The 23766-nt window shown below is 42.7% G+C and overlaps 1 protein-coding gene across 1 annotated transcript in view; it reads right to left on the bottom strand.

Moving 5' to 3' along the window:
* The window catches only part of INPP5D (inositol polyphosphate-5-phosphatase D), a 259560-nt gene that overhangs the window by 44007 nt on the left and 191787 nt on the right, over positions 1 to 23766 (bottom strand). Inside the window, exons 11-20 of the mRNA XM_069727768.1 lie at positions 23170 to 23272; positions 22891 to 23087; positions 22689 to 22806; positions 22063 to 22159; positions 20258 to 20396; positions 19970 to 20078; positions 17203 to 17291; positions 12821 to 12902; positions 7929 to 8018; positions 4180 to 4293 (exon numbers count right to left, since the gene is read on the bottom strand). Coding sequence (XP_069583869.1) covers positions 4180 to 4293; positions 7929 to 8018; positions 12821 to 12902; positions 17203 to 17291; positions 19970 to 20078; positions 20258 to 20396; positions 22063 to 22159; positions 22689 to 22806; positions 22891 to 23087; positions 23170 to 23272 — 1138 coding nt within the window. The remainder of the gene's footprint in view (positions 1 to 4179; positions 4294 to 7928; positions 8019 to 12820; positions 12903 to 17202; positions 17292 to 19969; positions 20079 to 20257; positions 20397 to 22062; positions 22160 to 22688; positions 22807 to 22890; positions 23088 to 23169; positions 23273 to 23766) is intronic.

Below are 23766 nucleotides of genomic sequence, written 5' to 3'. Positions count from 1 at the left end.
TGGCCAATTCATGTGTGCCCAGCATATTTGCATACGTAAGCTCTCTGTCCGAGCACTTCACCCATCAGCTTATGGCGCTTTTAATCACTGCAGGATCCTACCTGCCCATTTAAATGTGGGCTATCAGCCAAAGAGAGGACACCTTAGGTTAGTTTCCCAGAAAAGAAGATTGCCTTTGTCTTGGTAGCTGGGCATACATGAATTGGCTAATTTATGCGCTATCTTCATATTTTCCTATTTTCTAGAGCAGTAATGCAATTCTAATGCCATATATTTCATGTATGAATGCTATAGTGTGGCCAGTCCCACAGAGGTACTGCACTTCAGCCAGAGGTGTGGTACTCCGCTCTTGGGTAAGGAGGGGAAACTAACCAGGACCCACACACTAGTATCCAACACTAGACCTCTATAGGCCTGGAGGAAACTAGGTAGAGGGTGTGGGTGGAGGAAGTAGAGAGGGGTTGCCATGGAAACAGGAGGGAGGAGTCAGGAAGATTCTGGAAAAACACTGAGTGGGGAGGAGTGGAAGAGATCAGATGTGAGAGAGAGTTGGAGCTGGGGACTTGAGCAGTGAGGAGCTCGTCCCAGCACAAGAGGACAGAAAGAGAGAGCAAGGAAGATAGAAGCTCCTGACAGAAAAAAGAGAGCGAGAAGGGGTCCTAGGGGCACGGGTAGCGAGGAATCCACCCGTGAGGCCCGTATCTACGCCGACTGTAGTTGGGTGGAGGGACCAGGTCGCAGTGGGGGAACTGGCCCCCAGAATAGTGGAGAACTACAAGGCTCAGGTAGCAAGCCGGAGGCTGTGGTATCTGTATGTGCCACAACCACACACACTCGCTGAAAAGGCAGCTGCATAGGATCAAGGGGACCAAGAGGACATCGCCCGACAAGATCCGAGGCTGCTAGCTTGGGACACTGTGTGTGAAGGCACAGGGCAGGAGAGGTGGGAGCCAGCGTAGTGAGATGGCCAGGGAAGGAACATAAGAAGGGGGTTCTGGCAAAGTGGACCCCAAATTACCTGAGAGCTGGCTGGACCTCAGACTCAGAGGACACAGTAGGGTGCAGTTTCCACACTTTTACTCACAGTTCTCAAATGCAGTCCCAACCGGGTGCTGTGTCCTCTGGGTCTGTGGTCCAGCCAGCTCTCAGGTAATTTGGGGTCCACTTTGCCAGAACCCCCTTCTTATGTTCCTTCCCTGGCCATCTCACTACGCTGGCTCCCACCTCTCCTGCCCTGCGCCTTCACACACAGTGTCCCAAGCTAGCAGCCTCGGATCTTGTCGGGCGATGTCCTCTTGGTCCCCGTGCATTACAACATCCATCATTAACTTTAACACCTTAATTGTCCTGGGGTCTAGCGCTACCTGTGGAGAGCTAAAACACCTCTGCTGCATCACCATCTGCCCCAGTTGACCTGAACCGCAGCATTGGCAGTTTCCCTATTGCCGAGTACCACAGGTAGCATCACAAACTAATCCCCCATAAACTTTAATTCCCCTTTAATTGACTTTTATTGGATGCTCAGGGCCACAGACCGGGTCACTGCTGCTGTGACAACCCCCTTAAGAACCGACGGACCCCGCCCGAGTCCTAGCGGGCGCTCCAATAGCGATAAAGAGTGCAGCTTTAGTTGTTAGTTATATATGTAGATGGCTACTCTTAGTAAGCAACTTTTCTGTTTGGAAGTGACGGTCAGTCATTGATATTTATATACAGGCTCTCTAACTGAGAACTGCACCCTCAGCTTATGGCGGTTTTATTCACAACAAAGATCCTACCTACCCTTGCCGAAGGCAGACACTGAAATGCGCGTCCGAGTGGACGCATCCCTGGGACTGAGCTGGACCCCTCTAATTTTTCATCTTGTTACAGGTACGATACTATGTTATATTTATTTTGGCAGCGTTGCTCACTTTATGGCCACACTTTTATTTGACACTGCCTATACGGTCACAATTGAATTAAAGTGACAGTACATTCACTTGCACATGCACTTTACCTACTACTCCTCAATCTTTGCCACATATTATATTTGCTTATATCTGTTTATCATGTGGGTCCATTTCTCTTCAATATATTATGGAATTCCTGATTTATCAGCAGAACATTATTTATTTATTGCACAAAGCACTTTTTATACTATATTGTGTCCTGCTGTCAACATTATTATCATTATTGTTTCAATCTGTCCCTTGTGTATTGCGTCCCCTTTGCTTGTCCCTTGGTCATTTGTTTCCACTCTTACCTTATTTTCATTGTACCAAACAAATAAAATATTTCCTTTTTTCACTTTATTGGGTTTCAAACTCATTTTTTTCCTTTGTTTACTACCCATTTAAATGTGGGCTATCAGCCCAGGAGAGGATCCACATTCAGTTTGGTTCCCAGCAAAGAGAATCACCTTATTGTGGCTGTTGGGCACACATGAATTGGCCAATTTATGTGCTAAGTATCTTTTCTTTTTTCTTATTTTCAAGAGCAGTAATGCAATTCCAATTTTAAATATTTCATGTCTGCATGTTATAGCGCTACAGAGTGCAGCTTTATTTGTTTGTTATATGTGGATCTTCCTACTCTTAGTATGCAACTGTACACACTTCGGAGAACTGTGAGTCCAAGAATGGCCAGAAAATAGATATTCTCATATTAATTTTATTGAAAATTTTTATTTTACATAGTACAAAAAACATTACCATATATATTAAAATCGTGTGAAACAATCCATAAATACATCAAATGACCCGAGATCAAGGACCAGAACACAACTGGATATATCAAGTGTCAATACGTATTATAAAATATGTAGCCAGGATACTGCCATTAAGTACATTAGACTGAGGAAGCGGGATTTACACACGCGAAACGCGCGTTGGAGTAGCTGACCTGGATCTGGACGGGACCTGCCGCATTCATGGGTAATTGATCTCTATCTTATGTGTGTGTGTCCTCATTGGCACACCATTCTGTAGATAGGTGTATAGCGATATTACCGGCACTTATGATGCAGTATATATTACTTAATTGAATCGCTATATCCTACTAACAGTCTAATGTACTTAATAGCAGTATACTGGCTACATATTTTATAATACGTATTGACACTTGATATATCCAGTTGTGTCCTGGTCCTTGATCTCGGGTTATTTGATGTATTTATGGATTGTTTCACACGATTTTAATATATATGGTAATGTTTTTTGTACTATGTAAAATTAAGATTTTCAATAACATTAATATGAGAATATCTATTTTCTCGCCATTCTTGGACTCACAGTTCTCCTGAGTTATATGATTGCTATTTGAGTCGCCATTTAAATCGTTTTTGATACCTATAACTGATGCTTATTTTGTATATAAACTGTACACACTTGTTTTTGTTTGGAAGTGATGGTCAGTCTTTGATATTTGTATTCAAAGGTGCAACTTGACTTAACATCAGTTAGCTATACCAGTAGGTGACCAGTTCATGTAGCATTGTAAGGGTTCGCTAACACAAGCAGATCGTTGTTTGAACAAATGATGTGATCGTAAATCATGACTAGCAAGTGTTGTCAGACAAGTGTTTATACAGGATGAGAATGGTGAATGAAATAGCTGAATAGTGATAATTCTACTCCTCCTTTTTGTCCTTCTAATTTTTGAACGAGAGACCAATCTCCATTTACATTATATGGTCTTCAAAAGTTGAACAGGAATTTTTTCGCTCCTTTAAACGATTCCATGGACGATGAATACAAGTTTTTGGACGCGTCATTTAATCGCTTAGCCCATTCACATTACACAATTATCATGAACAATGAATCATTAATGTTAAAATTGACGGATTATCGGACAGCGTAAATGGGCTTTATGGGAAACAAAAGTAAGACTCCAAGCACAAAGATTGGATCACTGAGCAATGGAAAAACATTGCCTGAGATGAATCCAAATTCCCATTGCACCGTGCTCAGTTATTATGTGCCCTGTCATTAGTGATTTGCTGGTGGGATCCATGACTTGTCAGAGAACTGCTGTCGCCCAGTAGCCCCAGCAATTAGAACAATTTTTTGATGGAAGTAGAAGAGAGAGTAGTAACAACTGAACTTTAGTATATTTGGTATATTGCTGCTATGGATATAGTTTGGAAACCAAATGCTAAGAGGCTTTATTATAGGATTATAGGAAACATAAAGAACTTACTTTCTAGACAGTACGAGTGGAATTCTATGTAGAACTTGGTGTGACTCTTGGTGTAGAGCGTCGCCTTGCAGTTCAGCAGCTCAATGTATCCTTGTACATCAGATTCACCCGGATCTGTGAAGCAAGCGAGAGTGAAACACCACTACTGTGTAAAATGCTACACTGTTAACACAGTATAAAAGAAGTCAATCTGGAAGAAAAACAGCTGACAGCACCACCGCTCAAAGGAAACAACACACGCCTGCTCACCTGCGATGGGAGTTTGACCGCCGGATCTTAGGTGCTCTGGCCACGATACATATCCAAGTCCATTTAGAGAAAGAAAGCAGGAAAAGGCAGCACTCACCGATCCATCACGAGAGGTAACTTTTATTGGATTACGTAAAAGACATCACGGCCGGGAGTACAGATGTATAAGGTGCGGCAAGCCTGACGACGGCCGTTTCGCGCCCTCCTGGCGCTTCCACGGGTCAGTGAATGAGCGTCCAGGGAGACAGAGGAAGTAGGTGCACGGAGGTAAAATCCCTCCCCCCACCATCAACCAAGAAGGTAGTACCAAGACTAATTGATCATATTTATGAGACCCACAGAGGAGACCCCTCCGTTATGAGTTTTGCTGGAATTGAAAAAGTAACCCTACCCAGTTGAGGAGGAAATTTGCACAATATGTTGCTAAGGAGGGAAGCTTGATGGATCATGGACACACGGGCTATGGGCCCCTTAGGGTTAAATGATCGGATAGACATGTCCATTTTTTTGTGAGCATGGGTGGATACAATTTAGATGTGGGCTAATTTAAAGTACGCCCTCCAATTTCCCCCTGTTTTATAACATAAGTTGGCATTGGTTACCCCTTTCTTGGTAGGTTTGAGCATGTAGGATGATCATCATGTTTTCCCTTATGATATCGTGGTTCAGATGGTGCGGTTTTTTGAAAGGTTATTAGCCCGCTTGTTTTATATGGTTAATCTAAGTGTGACCTAGGCTAAGGAGATTAGGGAGAAAAACACTTGTGGATGCTAAATTGTTAATATGCAATATTTTCCTTACATATTGTTCATTGTCCAGAACGCTATTTATTAAGGTGATTAGTGTGTAATAAGTTATTGTTGTTTTTAAGTTGTTTTTAAATGTATTTTGTATGTGAGTGTAGCGCCAGGTGGGGCGAGGCAGGTTGATGGTGGGGGGAGGGATTTTACCTCCGTGCACCTACTTCCTCTGTCTCCCTGGACGCTCACTCACTGACCCGTGGAAGCGCCAGGAGGGCGCGAAACGTCCGTCGTCAGGCTTGCCGCACCTTATACATCTGTACTCCCGGCCGTGATGTCTTTTACGTAATCCAATAAAAGTTACCTCTCGTGATGGATTGGTGAGTGCTGCCTTTTCCTGCTTTCTTTCTCTGAATGGACAGTATAAAAGAAGTGCTACTACTACAGTGTCCAAGAAGACATGCCATTTTTATTATTGTTGCCTGAGCCAGGAAGAGAGTTTATATGAAGTGACGCATATTCAAACAGGTTTAAGGCTAGGTGTACCTAGATACCTACCTGTACATTTTTTATTGTTCATTTGTTCCCTAAATGCAAAGCTAGAAAGCTTTTCAAACAATGTTCATTAAAGTGAATCCGTTACCAGGTTTTTGCTATGTAATGCGAGAGCAGCATAATGGAGAAGCAGAGACCGTGATTGCAGCGATGTGTCACTTACTGGGCTGCTTAATGTAGTTTTTATAAAATCACAGTTTTTTCAGCAAGAGATTATCGCTATAAGGTCGGAGTCACATTAGCGAGGAATACTGACGAGTGCTATGCAAAAAAAAAATCGCACAGCTCTCGGACCAGTACTAATCTATGGGTCAGCTCACATCACCGTTTTTTTTCTCGGCCATTTTATATGTGCGACTGAAATCACAGATTATTTTATGGAAAAAAATGGCGTGGGCTCCCGTGCAACTTTCAAAGCCAGTTATTGGGGGCAGATATTTATAGCCTGGGAAGGGGGTAATACCCATGGAGCATCCCAGGCTATTAATATAAGCTCACAGCTGTATACTTAGCCTTTACTGGCTATTAAAATAGGGGACCCCCCAAAAGATGACGTGGGGTCCCCTATAATTAATAACCGGTAAAGGCTATGCAGACAGCAGCGGGCTGATATTAATAGCCTAGGAAGGGACAACGGATATTGCCCCCCCAGGCTAAAAACATCAGCACTCAGCCGCCCCAGAAAAGGCGCATCTGTAAGATGCACCAATTCCGGCACTAAGCCTCCCTCTTTCCACTTGCCCTGTAGCAGTGGCAAGTGGGGTAATAGTTTGGGAGTTAATGTCACCTTTGTATTGTAAGGTGACATCAAGCCTGGCTTAGTAATGGAGAGGAGTCAAGAACACACCTATCCATTACTAATCCTATAGTTGTTACAGGTTAAATAAAGACACAGCCATAATAAAGTATTTTAATTAAATAAAACAATACACAGTTTCCCATCTTTATTATACTCCTAGTCCATGCGACACCTCAGATCTCCTGTAATAAAAATAAAATAAAAAACAATATACCCATACCTGTCGGTCGCTGTGTCCCACACAGTAATCCATGACTGGGGGATATACAGTTTACAACCAGGACGGTGCTAAGATGCAACTGCCCCAGCTGTAAACCACTGGTGACTGAATGGGATGCTGCCGGCGCAGCATCAGTGACTAGTGGTGCAGTCACTGATGCTGCGTACCCTCACAACCTGACCTGCGATGAACTCTGAAGGGTGGGAAAATGCCAGTTCATTATATTGCAGTATATTCCTGGTTTGAGTGTTTGCAGCAGTAAAAATTGGAGTAGCAGAGTGGCTTAGTGATTGGCATAATTGCTTTGTATTGCTGAGGTCTTGGGTTTGAATCTAACCATCAGCGTGGATTTTCTCTGTGGTTTCCTTCCACACTTCTAAAATTGATGTGCATGTCTAAAATATGGAAAGAAGATTGTGAGCACCATTCTGGATGCATATCTGTGGTGCTATGCTAGTAATTATATGCAATAATTTCCCAGAAAACAGTTATAGCAGAATAGTAGTGCCAGAACACAGCTGTCAATTAAACTGTAATCCTTCTCACATTGTACTATATATAGCAGGTAAGATTTTCCCTTCTTTCCTTCTTACATTCCAGTAAGTTAATGTCACGGCACTGTTGCAAACATCCCGGGGTTAATGGCTCCTTCTCTATCTCTAAAGCTAGGGTCGCCCTAGCTATTCCAACTCCACAGATTACTTCTGATGGTGAAGATGCTGGGGCCACGTGCCTTTCTGAGCTCCTAAATCAGCCCTAATCTGTCCTTTCCACCACCCACGGAAGTGGAGAGTTGTAGTGTATAAGAATACACAAACCAGAGTAACAGGGATAAATGAAAATACCAATCATACAAATATGCACTCACAAATTCACTGTCAATCAGTGATGTGGGTGGGGTTAGAACATAACTCAGCATTCAGAGGACTGGTAGATCTTCAGCAGATAAAACAGTGATTTTATAAAAGTTGCAGCAAGGAGCAGAGCTTATGATACTTCTCTGGAATCAGGGTATCTGCCCCTACCTAGGATGGGGTAGCAAAAACCCGGTATTTCATACTAGTCTCCAGCAGTAGTACAGTCAAATGAAAATAATTTCCCACAGAAAATAAAAAGAACACGGACATGTCCTGACTCCTGACACCACAATAAATCATATTTGATAACTTTTCCAAAGTTTCCTTACTGTTTTTTGAGACAAACTGGGAAGTTACGCCAACTTGGAAAGTAGCAAATACAGGTGAGTGATCGCTGGTGGTTATATCTTCTGTGCATCCTTCAGGCAGAAACATATGGAGAGAAGTTACTGTTATGCAAAACACAAAACAGCTCAGCTACCTGCATCATGTGCTGTATAAATCAAGCTTAAAAGTACTTAAAGGGAATCTGTTAGCCCAAACTTACGGTATGAAATAAGCCCAAAACCTGGTAGGTAGAGTTCAGTAAATCATTTTCTAGGGTCCTGGAGTAACGGCCATATAAATAGTCCATAGCCCGCAGATAGGAGCTCTTCAAACATCCTCCTACCTGCTAGCAGTCCTGGCACCTCTTCTGATTAGTAGGCCCAATACAACGACAGGCATGTGTCACACCACAATGATGACGGTGCACCAGGACTACGAATAAGAAGGTCTCTGGGGATTCTGGACCAGGACCCTGCAAACTGATTTGCTCATTTCGTGACCCTCTAAAAATTACTCCTTAGGCGTTCTAATCCCTGGATCCGTTCTACAGAAACTGAATTTCAATCAAATATGCTAATTAAGGTGCTCAGTGCACCGTTCCGCTTACTAGTTTTTTATGCCCCAACCTTCCTCACTGGTTAGTGACAGTGATGGATTGCCTGAACTTTCTGTACAGACAGGGCTCACTCAACACAAGCCAGGACTGTCAATCAGCAGTGTGGGAGGTGGGACATGCAAATCAGGGGGCGGAATGGTGCACTGAGCCTCTTAGCCACACCAAGGGTACACCGAGCAACCTAATTAACATATCTGATTAAACTTCAGTTTCTGCAATATGTAGGCAGCAGTGAGATCACTAAATGATGTCAGTTTGGGCTGACGGACACTCTTTTAAGTGTTATTTCTATCTAATAAATCACTTTTTGATTTGTGATTATCAGAAAGTTTTATTGAGACCCAAATGATTGCAGCGCTGATTTAGCACTGATTCAAAGTTTTCCTATTCACTTGCTTTGGAAAGCACTAATGTAAAAGAAACAAATAGAGAAGGAGCCACAGCCCTAAAGCAAAACTGGTAGAAGGTGTAAAGCTCAAACCTCCTCTAATAACAAAATGATGGCCTGTCCTAGCATTAGGCTGTCACTATTTGGCTAAGTTCACACAATTGTATAAAAAAAAAAATTGGCCAATTTTGGAACCAGAACAAAACATACGCGTTTTCACCAGTATGGTCATCTGTATGACATCTGTTTTTATACATCAGCAGTTATTAAAATTTACAGGAACAAATACAGTTTCCTATCATAAGAATTGCAATGTATCTGTATACGGTAATTGGATGCGATATATAAGATCTGTTTTTTTTTTCTGCACCTGTAGGCTGGAATAGGCGAGTCATCTGATACTCGGAAGAAAATAGTTCATGCTGTGATTTTTTTTTTACATTTGGTCCATGTGAATAAATGATCATCTGAACATAGGACCTACTGAATAACATTGGTCCGAGTGGTGTCAGTTTTTTCCACGGACAACACGAAGACCAAAAATATGGTAGTGTGACATGAGCCTATAAGATCGGAATAAGTTAAAGGAGCTTTCAGGGCTCTAGACAAATTTGTGCTGTCACTATGTGGCTGCAGATTGCTGAATAGTGGCAGTGTGCAAAGTACAGTACTTGTATAGTTATGGTTATGTGCCAACTAGATTTTCTTGAGCTTCTTTCAATACATTGTGAGGAGGGGATGACAATCAACAATCTAATCCATACATGACCATAACTATGCAAATCACACACTTGTGGTCATGTGACCTCACCCTCAGCTTTGCTAATAGAGGTGAATTATGACAATGTCACAATATGGCAATGAGCAGTTGCATAGAGCGACTGAACAGATTTTTCTTAAGGCTGGAAAACCCCTTTATGATGGAAGTATCCTGTACCAAGGCTCTATATAACATAAAAAAACAAAATAGAAGAAATGCCATTCTTGTAATACTCTGTCATTGATTTGTGACCACGTAAAATTTTTCATGTGCTCCAAAACACTTTTTATTGACTTCTTCTAATCTGTTTCTTTTTGACTTCTTCTAATCTGTGCATGGTTTAAAAAAAAAATTAAAAAATCATCAATCCCTACATGCTGACATAGTGGAAGAAACAGTTGTACACTGCTCAAAAAAATAAAGGGAACACTAAAATCCCACATCCTTGATATCACTGAATGCAATATTCCGGTTGTAAATCTTTATTCATTATATAGTGGAATGTGTTGAGAACAATAAAAGCTAAAAATTATCAACGTAAATCACAACTAAGATCCTATTGAGGTCTGAAGTTGGAATGATGCTCAAAATCAAAGTGGAAAATGAAGTTAGAGGCTGATCCAACTTCAGTGGAAATGCCTCAAGACAAGGAAATGATGCTCAGTAGTGTGTGTGGCCTCCACGTGCCTGTATGATCACCCTACAACACCTGGGTATGCTCCTGATGAAGCAGCGGATGGTCTCCTGAGGGATCTCCCCCCAGACCTGGACTAAAGCATCCGCCAACTCCTGGACAGTCTGATACAACGTGATGTTGGTGGATGGTGCGAGACATGATGTCCCAGATGTGTTCAATCGGATTCAAATCTGGGGAACGGGTGGGCCAGTCCACAGCTTCAATGCCTTCATCTTGCAGGAACTGCTGATACACTCCAGCCACATGAGGTCTGGCATTGTCCTGCATTAGGAGAACCCAGGACCAACCGCACCAGCATATGGTCTCAAAAGGGGTCTGAGGATCTCCTCTCAGTACTTAATGGCAGTCAGGCTACCTCTGCCGAGCACATGGAGGACTGTGCGGCCCTCCAAAGAAACATCACCCCACACTATTACTGACCCACTGCCAAACCGGTCATGCTGAAGGATGTTGCAGGCAGCAGATCGCTCTCCACGGTGTCTCCAGACTCTGTCACGTCTGTCACATGTGCTCAGTGTGAACCTGCTTTCATCTGTGAAGAGCACAGAGCGCCAGTGGCGAATTTGCCAATCCTCGTGTTCTGTGGCAAATGCTAAGCATCCTGCATGGTGTTGGGCTGTGAGCACAACCCCTATCTGTGGACGTCGGGCACTCAGACCATCCTCATGGAGTCGGTTTCTAACCTTTTGTGCAGACACATGCACATTTATGGCCTGCTGGAGGTAATTTTGCAGAGCTCTGGCAGTACTCCTGTTCCTCCTTGCACAAAGGCTGAGGTAGCGGTCCTGCTGCTGGGTTGTTGCCCTCCTACGGCCCCCTCCACGTCTCCTGGTGTACTGCCTGCCTCCTGGTAACGCCTCCAGCCTCTGGACACTACTCTGACAGACACAGAAAACCTTCTTGCCACAGCTCACATTGATGTGCCATCCTGGATGAGCTGCACTACCTGAGCCACTTGTGCGATCTGATGATCGCTGCTATGTAGCAGAGGCGATCGAGTTGTGCCAGCTTCTAGCCTCCCATGGAGGCTATTGAAGCATGGCAAAAGTTAAAAAAAAAGTTAAACAAATGTGAAAAAAAAAAAAAAAATAAAAGTTTAAATCACCCCCCTTTCGCCCCATTCAAAATAAAATCAATAAAAAAAAATCAAACCTACACATATTTGGTATCGCCGCATTCAGAATCGCCCAATCTATCACTAAAAAAAAGCATTAACCTGATCGCTAAACGGCGTAGCGAGAAAAAAATTCGAAACACCAGAATTACTTTTTTTGGTTGCCGTGACATTGCATTAAAATGCAATAACGGGCGATCAAAAGAATGTATCTGCACCAAAATGCTATCATTAAAAACGCCAGCTCAGCACGCAAAAAATTAGCCCTCACCCGACCCCAGATCATGAAAAATGGAGACGCTACGGGTATCGGAAAATGGCAATTTTTTTTTTTTTAGCAAAGTTTGGAATTTTTTTTCACCACTTAGATAAAAGAGAACCTAGACATGTTTGGTGTCTATGAACTCGTAATAACCTGGAGAATTATAAGGGCTGGTCAGTTTTAGCATTTAGTGAACCTAGTAAAAAAGCCAATCAAAAAACCAGTGTGGGATTGCACTTTTTTGCAATTTCACCGCACTTGGAATTTTTTTCCCGTTTTCTAGTACACAACATGCTAAAACCAATGATGTCGTTCAAAAGTACAACTTGTTTCGCAAAAAAATAAGCCCTCACGTGGCCATATTTACAGAAAAATAAAAAAGTTATGGCTCTGGGAAGAAGGGGAGCAAAAAACAAACCTCAGAAAAACAGAAAATCCCAAGGTCATGAAGGGGTTAAGTGTTCCCTTTATTTTTTTGAGCAGTGTATAATACTACACCGATGCATCAGACGGATTCACCCGGCCCTATTGTATATGAATGGATGCCGCCAATATTCCTATGAAATCAAATGCAATGTACTTTTCTGTACATACAATTGTCATACAATCATGGCCAAAAGTTTTGGTGCCCTCAGACAGTTCTCTTCTCTGATTTTCTGTTCTCCATGCTTAGTGGGGCACACACAGACACACAATGCAAAGATGGAGTCAACTTTTCCCCTTTCAGGTGTGAATTTCATATTGCCCACACATGCTACTTGCAATATGTGACTTTGAGCGAGCATCACATGGTTGAAACAAAGTTGTTTACCCACAATTTTGGAAAACTATTTTGTCCGGCCAATTTTGAGGATTTTGTGTGAAATGATATCCAAATTGCCTTTTTTTCTCTTTTGTTTGTTCTGCTCCAGTACACACAAAAGAAATAAACATGTGTAATTGCAATAATTTTCTGGAAGAAATACTTAATTTTCTGGAACAATTTAAAGGGTGCCAACACTTTTGACCATGACTCTGCATGTACCTTGCAAAATTCAAGTAAAATATAAGTACTTACCGTATGATTGGCATACGACATGCATCTGAGGGTAGGATTTCCATAGCACCCTGTCACACCAAGAAGGTAAATTGTATTTTATCTAAATTAAAAAGAAGAAAATATTGATGTGAAAAACCAAACCAATCCATCACGTCGAGGTGGACTCATTGGAGCCAAAGCGCGCTGGGTTAATGGACTGACAGCAGCATCTAAATAGTTAACAGCAAAGATTGGAGCTCAGTTCCTGCCCTGCTGATAGAAACAGATGTCAGCTATGTAACATAGCCGGCATCTACAGTGTGTACAATTATACAATTAGGTCCATTTGTAGCAAGGGGTTAAACTCAGTATAAAGAACAAGGAGCCTGGGAAGTGATGATACCGCCCCACAGAGCTTTGATCTTAGCATCATTGAGTCTTTCTGTGATTACATGAAGAGACAGAAGGATTTGCAAAAGCAAAATTGTGATTTTTTTAGATTTTTCCTTTGTTCAGTCATTTTGTTAACTGATGTAAACTATTAACACTTCTATCTTATAAAACATTCTTACTCTGCTGCATTGTTTTCTATGCCTGTATAAAACTTTTTCACAGTACTATACATCAAGCCCAAATATTTTAACCCTCTGTCGCACATTGCAGGAACCAGACTGAAGCCTAGAAAGGTAAAATACGGACACTGAAAAGCATAAACACCCTGGAGCACTAAAGCTGTTACAATGTCCCAATAATGAGCAACTTAGGCCACTTTCACTCTCTCTCTCTGTCCCCAGACATTTAATTCCCGGAATTTCTGTACGACGGATCCGTCATTACACTGGATCCGTCGCACATGTTTTTACCTATTTTCATGACGTCCGTCGATACGTCATTTTACTGCACCACGACGGACCCCAGAAAATGGAAGTGTGAAAGTAGCCTTAGGCGTTTTTATTATTATTTAAATGATACACGTGTACAAGGGATGTATTAAGCAATTGCTAAACAACCTTTTTAGACAACTTTAAAAGTATTTAGTCAGCCACCAATTGTGCAAGTTCTCCCACTTAAAAAGATGAGAGAGGCCTGTAATTGACATCATAGGTAGACCACAACTATGAGAGTCAAAATGTGAAAACAAATCCAGAAAATCAACTTGTCTGATTTTGCAAGATTTATGGTGGAAAATAAGTATTTGGTCATTAACAAAAGTTCATCTCAATATTTTGTTATATATCCTTTGTTGGCAATGACATTGGTCAAATGTTTTCTGTAAGTCTTCACAAGGTTGGCACACACTGTTGGTGGTATGTTGGCCCATTCCTCCATGCAGATCTCCTCTAGAGCAGTGATGTTTGGGCCTGTTCCTGGGTAACACGGACTTTCAACTCCCTCCAAAGGTTTTCTATAGATAGATGTGATTGTCACTGCAGGATCTGAGTCCCTGGCGACGTAGTGTGTTACTGATGGTAGCCTTTGTTACGGTGGTCCCAACTCTGCAGATCATTCACTAGGTCCCCCTGTGTGGTTCTGGGATTTCTGCTCACCGTTCTTGTGATAATTTTGACCACACGGGGTGAGATCTTGCGTGGAGCCCCAGATCGAGGGAGATTTTCAGTGGTCTTGTATGTCTTCCATTTTCTTATTATTGCTCCCACAGTTGATTTCATCACAGCAACCTGCTTGCCTATTGCAGATTCAGTCTTCCCAGCCTGGTGCAGGGCTACAATTTTGTTTCTGGAGTCCTTCGACAGCTCTTTGGTCTTCACTAGGGTTGAGTGAAACGGGTCGGCCAGATTCAGAAGTCGCCGACTTTTGGCAAAGTCGGGTTTCATGAAACCAGACCCGACCCCTGTGTGGGGTCGGCCATGAGGTCGGCGATCTTCTGATCTGGAATCGGAATTCAGATACCGAGTTCTGATATGTTTAAGATATCGGTAATCGGTATCGGAATTCATATTTAAGTGTAAAATAAAGAATAAAAATAAAAAATATTGATATACTCACCCTCGGACGCAACCTGGTTCTCACCGGCAGCCTTCCTTCCTAAGAATGAGCGCCTGAAGGGCCTTCGATGATGTTGCGGCTTGTGATTGGTCGCGTGAGCGGTCACATGGGCGGTCACGCGACCAATCACAAGCCGCAATGTCATCTAAAGTCCTTCAGGCGCTAATTCTTAGGAAGGAAGCGTCCGAGAGCGCGTCCGAGGGTGAGTATATTCCTAATAGGTATATACTCACCCTCGGACACGCCCTGGTTCTAACCCGCAGCCCTCCTTCCTAAGAATCAGCGCCTGAAGGACCTTAGATGACGTGCCGGCTTGTGATTGGTCGCGTGACGCCCATGTGACCGCTCACGCGACCAATCACAAGCCGCGACATTATCGAAGGTCCTTCAGGCGCTCATTCTTAGGAAGGAAGGCTGCCGGTGAGAACCAGGGCGCGTCCGAGGGTAAGTATATCAATATTTTTTATTTTGATTCTTTATTTTACACTTATATATGGATCCCAGGGCCTGAAGGAGAGTTTCCTCTCCTTCAGACCCTGGGAACCATTAGAAACCCAATGCACTGCATTGGGTTTCGTGTTTCGGCCGACCCCGACCCGACTTTTCTATAGGATCGGCCGATTTCACTCGACCCGACTTTTGAAAAAGTCGGGTTTCGTGAAACCCGACCCGATCCTATAAAAAGAAAAGTCGCTCAACCCTAGTCTTCACCATAGTGGAGTTTGAAGTGTGACTGTTTGAGGTTGTAGACAGGTGTCTTTTACACTGATAACAAGTTCAAACAGGTGCCATTACTACAGGTAATGAGTGGAGGACAGAGGAGCCTCTTAAAGAAGAAGTTACAGGTCTGTGAGAGCCAAAAATCCTGCATGTTTTTAGGTGACCAAATACTTATTTTCCACCATATTTTGCAAAATAAATCTTGCCAAATCAGACAAGTTGAATTTATGGATTTGTTTTCTCATTTTAACTCTCATAGTTGTAACATAGTAACATAGTTATTAAGGTTGAAGGAAGACTTTAAGTCCATCTAGTTCAACCCATAGCCTAACCTAACATGCCCTAACATATTGATCCAGAGGAAGGCAAAAAAAACCCATGTGGCAAAGAGTAAGCTCCACATTGGGGAAAAAATTCCTTCCCGACTCCACATACGGCAATCAGACTAGTTCCCTGGATCAACGCCCTATCAGTCTACCTATGATTTCAATTACAGGCCTCTCTCATCTTTTTAAGTGGGAGAAATTGCACAATTGGTGGCTGACTAAATACTTTTTCTCCACTGTATGTTAGATAAATATATGGGTGTATGAGGGTGTCCTTATGTTCCCCCAAAGGCAGATGTTAGATAAAGAAGGATAAGGCATGTTGGAATTCAACATGCTCAATTCTTTTGTTTTCAGGCGAGATAAGCCACTGCCAGAGGAGTCACTTTTAGCATTTTGCACAGTCACTCTCACAAATTCTTAAGGAATTTGTGGCAGCTCTGGGTCACCTGGAAGTTATTTGTTGCTTTTTTTCCCCTTTGGTCCAGTAAGAGTTAATGTCAGTCTCTAGCTGGCAATTTCTTTTAGGCTGGTCAGCTGATGTTGGTTAGTAACCGCTCCCACCTCCCTTTAAATAGTCATATGACCTATCAGCTGATCGTCAGTTATAGAGTTTCTTCTATGCAGACCCGCTAGGTGTGTGGAGCTCTCCTGTGACTGTAGTATTGCTGCTGTTGGAGTTCTGTTATCCTGGTGCCATTTTCTTTCCTGCTGTGGAGCTGAGCAGCAGATTTTGAGATGAGTAGTATCCTTTTAGTCTGTCCCTTATTTGTCTCTTTCCCTGTGTAATATCATTTGCACTGGTAAGGCTAGCGTCCTTGCTGGTAAATGCACTAACCAGGGTTAGTAGAGGTGACAGTCAGGGACTAGGCACGTGACGGCGTCAGAGGGAAGGACCCACATAGGGTGTTAGGGAAGCTTAGGCACAGGCACAGGTTGGTGTCAGGAGGTGTCCCATCCCCTGCCCCGACTGTTAGGGCCTTCCTCTCCTTTTTTCCACACTGTTGTACTTATATGCTGTGTCGTACCCGTGTCCGAGCACGACAGTCACATCATGACTCGTATCTGCGCCTTGTGTCAGGTATAGCAGTGATCGGGTGTAGAACTACAGGAATACAGTGTGTCACATTTTGCTTTCCACCTTTATACTCATAATTTGTGGTGGTCACAGTAGAATAACCTGAGAATGTTTAATATGTACAGTTAAAGAACACTATTCTAGCAATAAAGCATAGTTATTGTGTGTCATGTCATTTACTTGCAGTCACTGTATCTGTTCTACGGTATCTGTAAAATTGTCATTTCATGGTCAATTTACAATTTACCAATATACTTCATGAATATAACCCCTATGTGCCGATTACTTACTCCTGTAGCTTTCTGCTTCGTGTAGCAATAACGTTCTCTTGCTCCTCGCTCATAGCGGTATGTTGGGGGAAATGTGATCTCTTCTTCATCTGCAATGAGGGATGATATCTTAACATATTGTGCATATATAATCTAACCTTAACATGCTCTCCACTATATCTTTATTTTCTTCTGGGCATTGGTTTGTCATACTTTCTAATACAGAGGTACACACGTGGTCAAAATTGTTGGTACCCCTCATTTAATGACAGAAAAACCGACAATGGTCACAGAAATTTTTTTTTTTTAATTCTATGGAAGCATGGTTGGAAAGCAATATCTGACAGTCCATCAGTCTCCTCCAATTAAAAAAAATTGCTTTACCACCCTCTTGACTCAGTAGAACTAATAGAACTAATTAGTATACTACCTGAGCAGGCATGAAGCTTAATTTTTGATATTTTTGCTAAAATAACACATTGACTGGAGAGAAGTTGAACATCCTTGGGTACTATGTAAAGAGATCTCTCAAGTGATTGTTGCACTTTGAGGAATGAGGGTAGGGGCAGTTTTCCTTTAGCCCCTTAACATACAGTTTTATCACATGTTGCATGCAGGGAGTAAAGAGCGGGCTCAGGAGCTGATCCTGCTTGATACCGGGCAGATACTGACTGTGTTGCATCTACCTCTGATTGAAGCGACCAGAGCCATCATTAATCACTGCTATTTAACCATTTAAATGTCGCTCTAAATCACTGACAGCAGCATCAAAATCGTGCATCGTTCATTAGACTCTCTGCAATGCAATGCAGGGAACCAATTAATTTTTTTTTGGCTGAACTCAATCTTAATGTGTCCTAAGTGAACTAAAAATCTATCACAAGTAAGGAAAAAAATATATTGTAAAAATTATAGGAAGAAGAAAATTAGAGCAGCACAAAGAAAGAGTCCGGGTGCAGAGCCACCCAGGCAAATACCAAACCTCGATTATAAAAATCCAGAAAAATTGGAGGCAGCACACCGTTTGTAGTGAAAATGAGCTATTTAATCAGCCCAGAAGGCTGGACACACCTTCTCATTTAAAGATTTTTCTGTATTTTCATGACTATGAAAATTGTACATTAACACTGAAGGCATCAAAACTATGAATTAACACATGTGGAATTATATACTTAACAAAAAAGTGTGAAACAACTGAAATTATGTCTTATATTCTAGGTTCTTCAAAGTAGCCACCTTTTGCTTTGATGACTGCTTTGCACACTCTTGGCATTCTCTTGATGAGCTACAAGAGGTAATCACCGGGAATGGTCTTCCAACAATCTTGAAGGAGTTCCCAGAGATGCTTAGCTCTTGTTGGCCCTTTTGCCTTCACTCTGCGGTCCAGCTCACCCCAAACCATCTCGATTGGGTTCAGGTCTGGTGACTGTGGAGGCCAGGTCATCTGGCATAGCACCCCATCACTCTCCTTCTTGGTCAAATAGCCCTTACACAGCCTGGAGGTGTGTTTGGGGTCATTGTCCTGTTGAAAAATAAATGACGGTCCAACTAAACGCAAACTGGATGGAATAGCATGCCGCTGCAAGATGCTGTGGTAGCCATGCTGGTTCAGTATGCCTTCAATTTTGAATAAATCCCCAACAGTGACACCAGCAAAGAAGGAGAGTGATGGGGTACTATGCCAGATGACCTGGCCTCCACAGTCACCAGACCTGAACCCAATCGAGATGGTTTGGGGTGAGCTGTTCAAAAATAATAAAAATACAAATATTAAAAAAAACATAACATATTTGAAATTGATTTATATATAAAAAGTCCCATCTAACAAAATGTAAAATTGTCCAAACCATATGTTAAACTCTGAAAAGTAACAAAAATTGAAACACATTATTGTTTCTTTGGTTGCTGCAGTTCCTCAAAAATTAAAACAAAGAGCAACCAAAACATCATGTACCCCAACATGGTATCAATAAAAATGTCAGCTCTGCACATAAAAAAACGAGGCCTCACCCAGATTCAATGGACGATTAAAACAAGTTACGGGTCTCTGAAAATAGCAACACATACAATTTTTGTTGTTATCAAAGTTCAGATTTTTTAAAACTAAGATATACATATTTTTTCAATTTTTTTTTCTAAAATGATGTGCTACCTTCAATTTTTTGAATTATATATACATATATATAATATATGAAACTGGAGAGTATGAGATAAAAAGATAGATAGATAGATGCCTGTTATTTCAGCGCATTGTTTGCCAAATTTTGTGAAACATGCAACTTTTTACACTAAAGAGTTGCAAAACCAGTTGAAGACAGAAAAATAAATTTGGAGCTCTGTATAAAATTCATGAAATCTTGCGCCATTTTGAAGAAAACCACTATTCGAAAAAAAAAAGTGTCTTGAAAAAAAAATTCTACAAATTCACAACTGGGGCCTATGGTGGACACAGGGATGAGTTGACCACTAGCGATGAGCAAACATGCTTCGATAAGTTGTAATCTGAGCACGCTCGGGTGCTGAGTGTCTTCGGCGTGCTCAAAAAATATGTTCGAGTCCCTGCGGATGCTTGTCTCATGGCTGTTTGACAGCTGCAGCACATGCAGGGATTACCTGTTTGATAGTCAATCCCTGTATTTGACATGCAGTTGCTGGGACGAGCATGCTCGGATAACACCTGTTGGAATGGTCGCTCATCACTATTGATCACTTGAAATCAGAAGCCGAATCTGTATCAAGGTGAAATGGGGTTGTCTTTAAATTTCGAGCATTGCCTGACATTACTTACTGAAGTGGAGGAAGACTTGACTTTCTTTACGTTCCATATTTAACTGGTCATTGGGCAGAAGTTCTTGGTGTTGCTGTAGTTTGATCTTGTGAATTATATTTTCTGCCTCCTATTAATTACACAGACAAAAATAGAACTAAATTGGTCTGCTAATATATAACTCATATACTAAGCCTCTATATCCAATATGTACACAAAACACAGTGTTATAGTAAGCTAATGGCTTGTGGACTAATGTAATGATTCCGAGCTGGGGCAGATCTGGCTGCCATTATCTATACCGCTTACACTGTTCGGCAGTTGAACACGATAATTAAGATCTCCGAGCCAAAAAAGATGAGTAAATCGATGTGAGATGTTGAAAGGGCTCAGCTTCTTGTCACCCAGGACCAGGAACCGCAGTATGTTAAAGTAATTCTGCTTTCTCCTAATTGAGAGAAAACAACAGATGGACGGATTATGATAGCATCCTGTCTCTCCACAGATACCCGCAAGCTCCATGGAATGTGAGGTACACTGCATTATGTAGAAAACTAGAGAAAGTAGTAAAAAAAAAACAGACACTTATATTAGGGGCAGACGCCTATCAGACCATCGTAAATTTGAATCAGTAGGTGAGGTTCCATCCAATATGTTTATAACAAGGGGTCATAATGAGGGCTCCTCAATTAAAACCAGACGATCAGCTGAGCCAAGATATACTGCATTGCACACCTCCCTGCTGCCCTGACTTTTCAAAAAACAGGTCATTAAATGGAATGTCAGCACAGAATGACTGTTCAAACAAAGTACAGGCACTCGTTGCAACCTTGGTGTTGCCAAATATTTAAGTGCACCTTCCCAACTACTTGCTTTCCCTCTATTTTTACCTCCCACCCTCTTCTTTGAGTGACAGCTGTAACACTATTGCCAGTATCCACAGTTTCCCGGCATGCAAGGACCCTGGCATATTCACTGAATCTGTGAGGTCCCCTGGTCTGTGTGCACCCAATGTCCTGAACCCAAACCCATGCTCTGCCTGCGACCATGTCCTGAACCCAAACCCCTGGCCCGTGTGCGGCCATTGTCCTCAACCCAAACCCCTGGTCCATGTGCGGCCAGTGTCCTGAACCCAAACCCCTGGTCTGTGTGCGACCGGCGTCCTGGACCCGAACCTTTGATCAGTGTGTGGCCTATGTCCTGTACTTGAACCCCGGGTCCGTGTGCGGCTAGCGCCTGAACCTGCTCCCCTGCTCTGTGTGCAGACGGTTCTTGAACCTGCTCCCCTTGTCTGTGTGCGGCCAGAACCTGAAACTGCTCCCCTGCTCCTTGTGCGGCCAGTTCCTGAACCTGCTCCCATTCTCCATGTGCGGCCTGAAACCTTGTCCCCTGGTCCTTTTCTATCAGTCCTGTTAAAACGAGTCTCTGAATCAGCCAAGTTTGAACGTAGCCTGATTCCATGTCAGTAACCGTCCTCTAGAGGTGCCAGAACTTACTAGTCTGAACAGAGTCCTAATCCTTAATCAGTGTCAGTGAACCTGATCCCTGGGCGGCAGCTGCAGGCTTGGGATCTGCCTAGGAGAGGTACCTGGTGGTGACCCGCAGCCCATTCTGTCTCCAACATCAGGAGCTCCGGTGAACACCAGGTAGCCGCTTAGCTACACCCCTTCATGGGCAGGCCTGGCCCTGTGGCACAGTGGGTACACGAACCACGTACACCACTGTTGGGCGTAACAGTTTGCTTCAGCCATGGACCCCGCTCATGCCCAGTCCTCCCTGCACTCGGAGCTGTATCGGCAGCTGAGCTACCTGCAGGAGAGCCAGGAAAAAAGTTTGTACCATCTGCAGACACTAGAGGACTGATTGGAGACCCTGACATCAGTCAGCCCAAGTTATATGATCCTCCCCAGGTTAATCTGCGGTTTATAGACTGCAATTAATATAATTGTACTTGTCTATATAAAGATACCGCTCAGCTCACATTGCTCCCAGATGCTATAAAGATCCAATGGACCCCTGGCTCTGTTAGTAGAAAATGATGGACGTATGTTTTAACATAGGCAACCGCAAATACAAATGTGTGGATGTGTCTACATAGAAGAAGTAATTGGTACCTGAGTTTCTTTTCACTCCCTGAAGTAAGGTGACTGTTAATAAAACCAAACGATGTCCCATTGAACATAAATGAGGCACCAACTGCTCCTTTATTGCCTATGTACAAGAACACATGACATAAATTAATAGAATTAAGATTCCCAAACACTTTAGCTTTTTCTCCCTTCTCCCTCCTGTATATGCTGGGCTAAGATTTCCCATAAGAGCAAAGGATTGGGCATGGTGAAATCTACATGCCTGATCCTTCTTTACCCCAACATTTACTATGGAGGGAGGGAGAGATGGGACACCCCAATACACATTAGAAAGATGGCCAATCCCAGCTAAACTGACGGATCTGCCAGATGTTCGTTTAATGTGAATGGGGACATTTATTAGGCCGGGGTCTCACTTGCGAGTGTGATACAAAAATCTTGCGCGAGTCTCTCACATCAATACCCGGCACTGCCGCTGGCACTTAGGACCAGAGTGTGCGGCTGCATGTAATTCTATGCAGGTGAATGCTCCGGTCCCGAGTGGCGGCGGCAGTGTCGGGTATTAATGCTGGCAAGTGTGACCGCGGCCTTAGAGTCAATATCAGACCCTACATGCAGAAAAACAATGCACATTCTCTCCCGTTTCTTACCCAGTGTATTGGCAATTCCGGTTTTCACACTGTTTGTGCAGATGTGGCTGATTCGGTGGGCATGTTCTTGCTTTGCCAGGATAACAATTCGTATATTCCAGAGTGTCTGAATTGTAATCTAAGTAACAATGATAATTGCGTTATCTCATAGCATCTGCAATGTATTTCATGTAGTCATCAGTTCCTTGGCCGATGTATTTACCAGTTTATACTCAGCATTTGTGATCTCATTTAGGGAGCGAAGCAATATTTCCACCCATTCTTTTTCATTCAGAGGATCTTCCTGGGTACCAATCACATATATGTCATGTTCTATGTAATCGGCCGTCTCGTCGCGTGTCTTGCCTTGCCCTTTGCAGAGGAACCAGGAGGTAATTTTCTTTGGTGGAGGAGCATCTCCTGTTACAAGTGTCACAACCTGTAAGTATTTGATAACCTAGATACAGCCAATTCAGTATCTACGCAAGAGATCATAACTCACCCATATTCCACGTCCCTGTGAAGATAGTCAACATGTCGGGTTCCAGCTGATCAGAATGTTTGTTCTTCATCTGCTGGAGTAGCTGACAGAATCCTTCCCTTTTCTGTATGGCAGTAGAAAGGTTAATTATATTATCAAAAGTTGTTCATATACTGGACAGTTGTAATAGTCATCAAATAAAAGCACAAAATGCTGGTAAAAAATAATTCCTACAGATTGCAATCCGAGAGATGTGCTGGAAAAACAAGTCTCATCCTTTAAAGGGGCTGTCTGGCCTTGGGGTACAAGTCTGAAGTCACTCTATGTGATTGCAGACTTGTGAATCCTCACAGCGCTTACAGTACACATGGTCAGGATTCTCCACTGGAAGCTGTAAGTATGTGATTTGTATACATATGGTCACATGCCGACTAGACATGCAGTGCCTCGCGCAGTACAAATGAACTAAGCAAGGCCAGATTCGTCTAGTCGGAATGTGCCTGCTAGTATGCAAATCGCTCCCGGCACTGGCAAATCCTGACAGCATGCATTGTGAGCGCTGTGAGGATTCACAAGTCACATAGAGTGACTGCAGACTTGTACCCCAAGGTTGAAAAA

This window comes from Ranitomeya imitator, chromosome 5, assembly GCF_032444005.1.
Source record: "Ranitomeya imitator isolate aRanImi1 chromosome 5, aRanImi1.pri, whole genome shotgun sequence".
Taxonomy (NCBI): Eukaryota; Metazoa; Chordata; class Amphibia; order Anura; family Dendrobatidae; genus Ranitomeya; species Ranitomeya imitator.
Note: the sequence above shows the minus strand (reverse complement) of the source record. Positions and strands in the feature narration are given on the sequence as shown.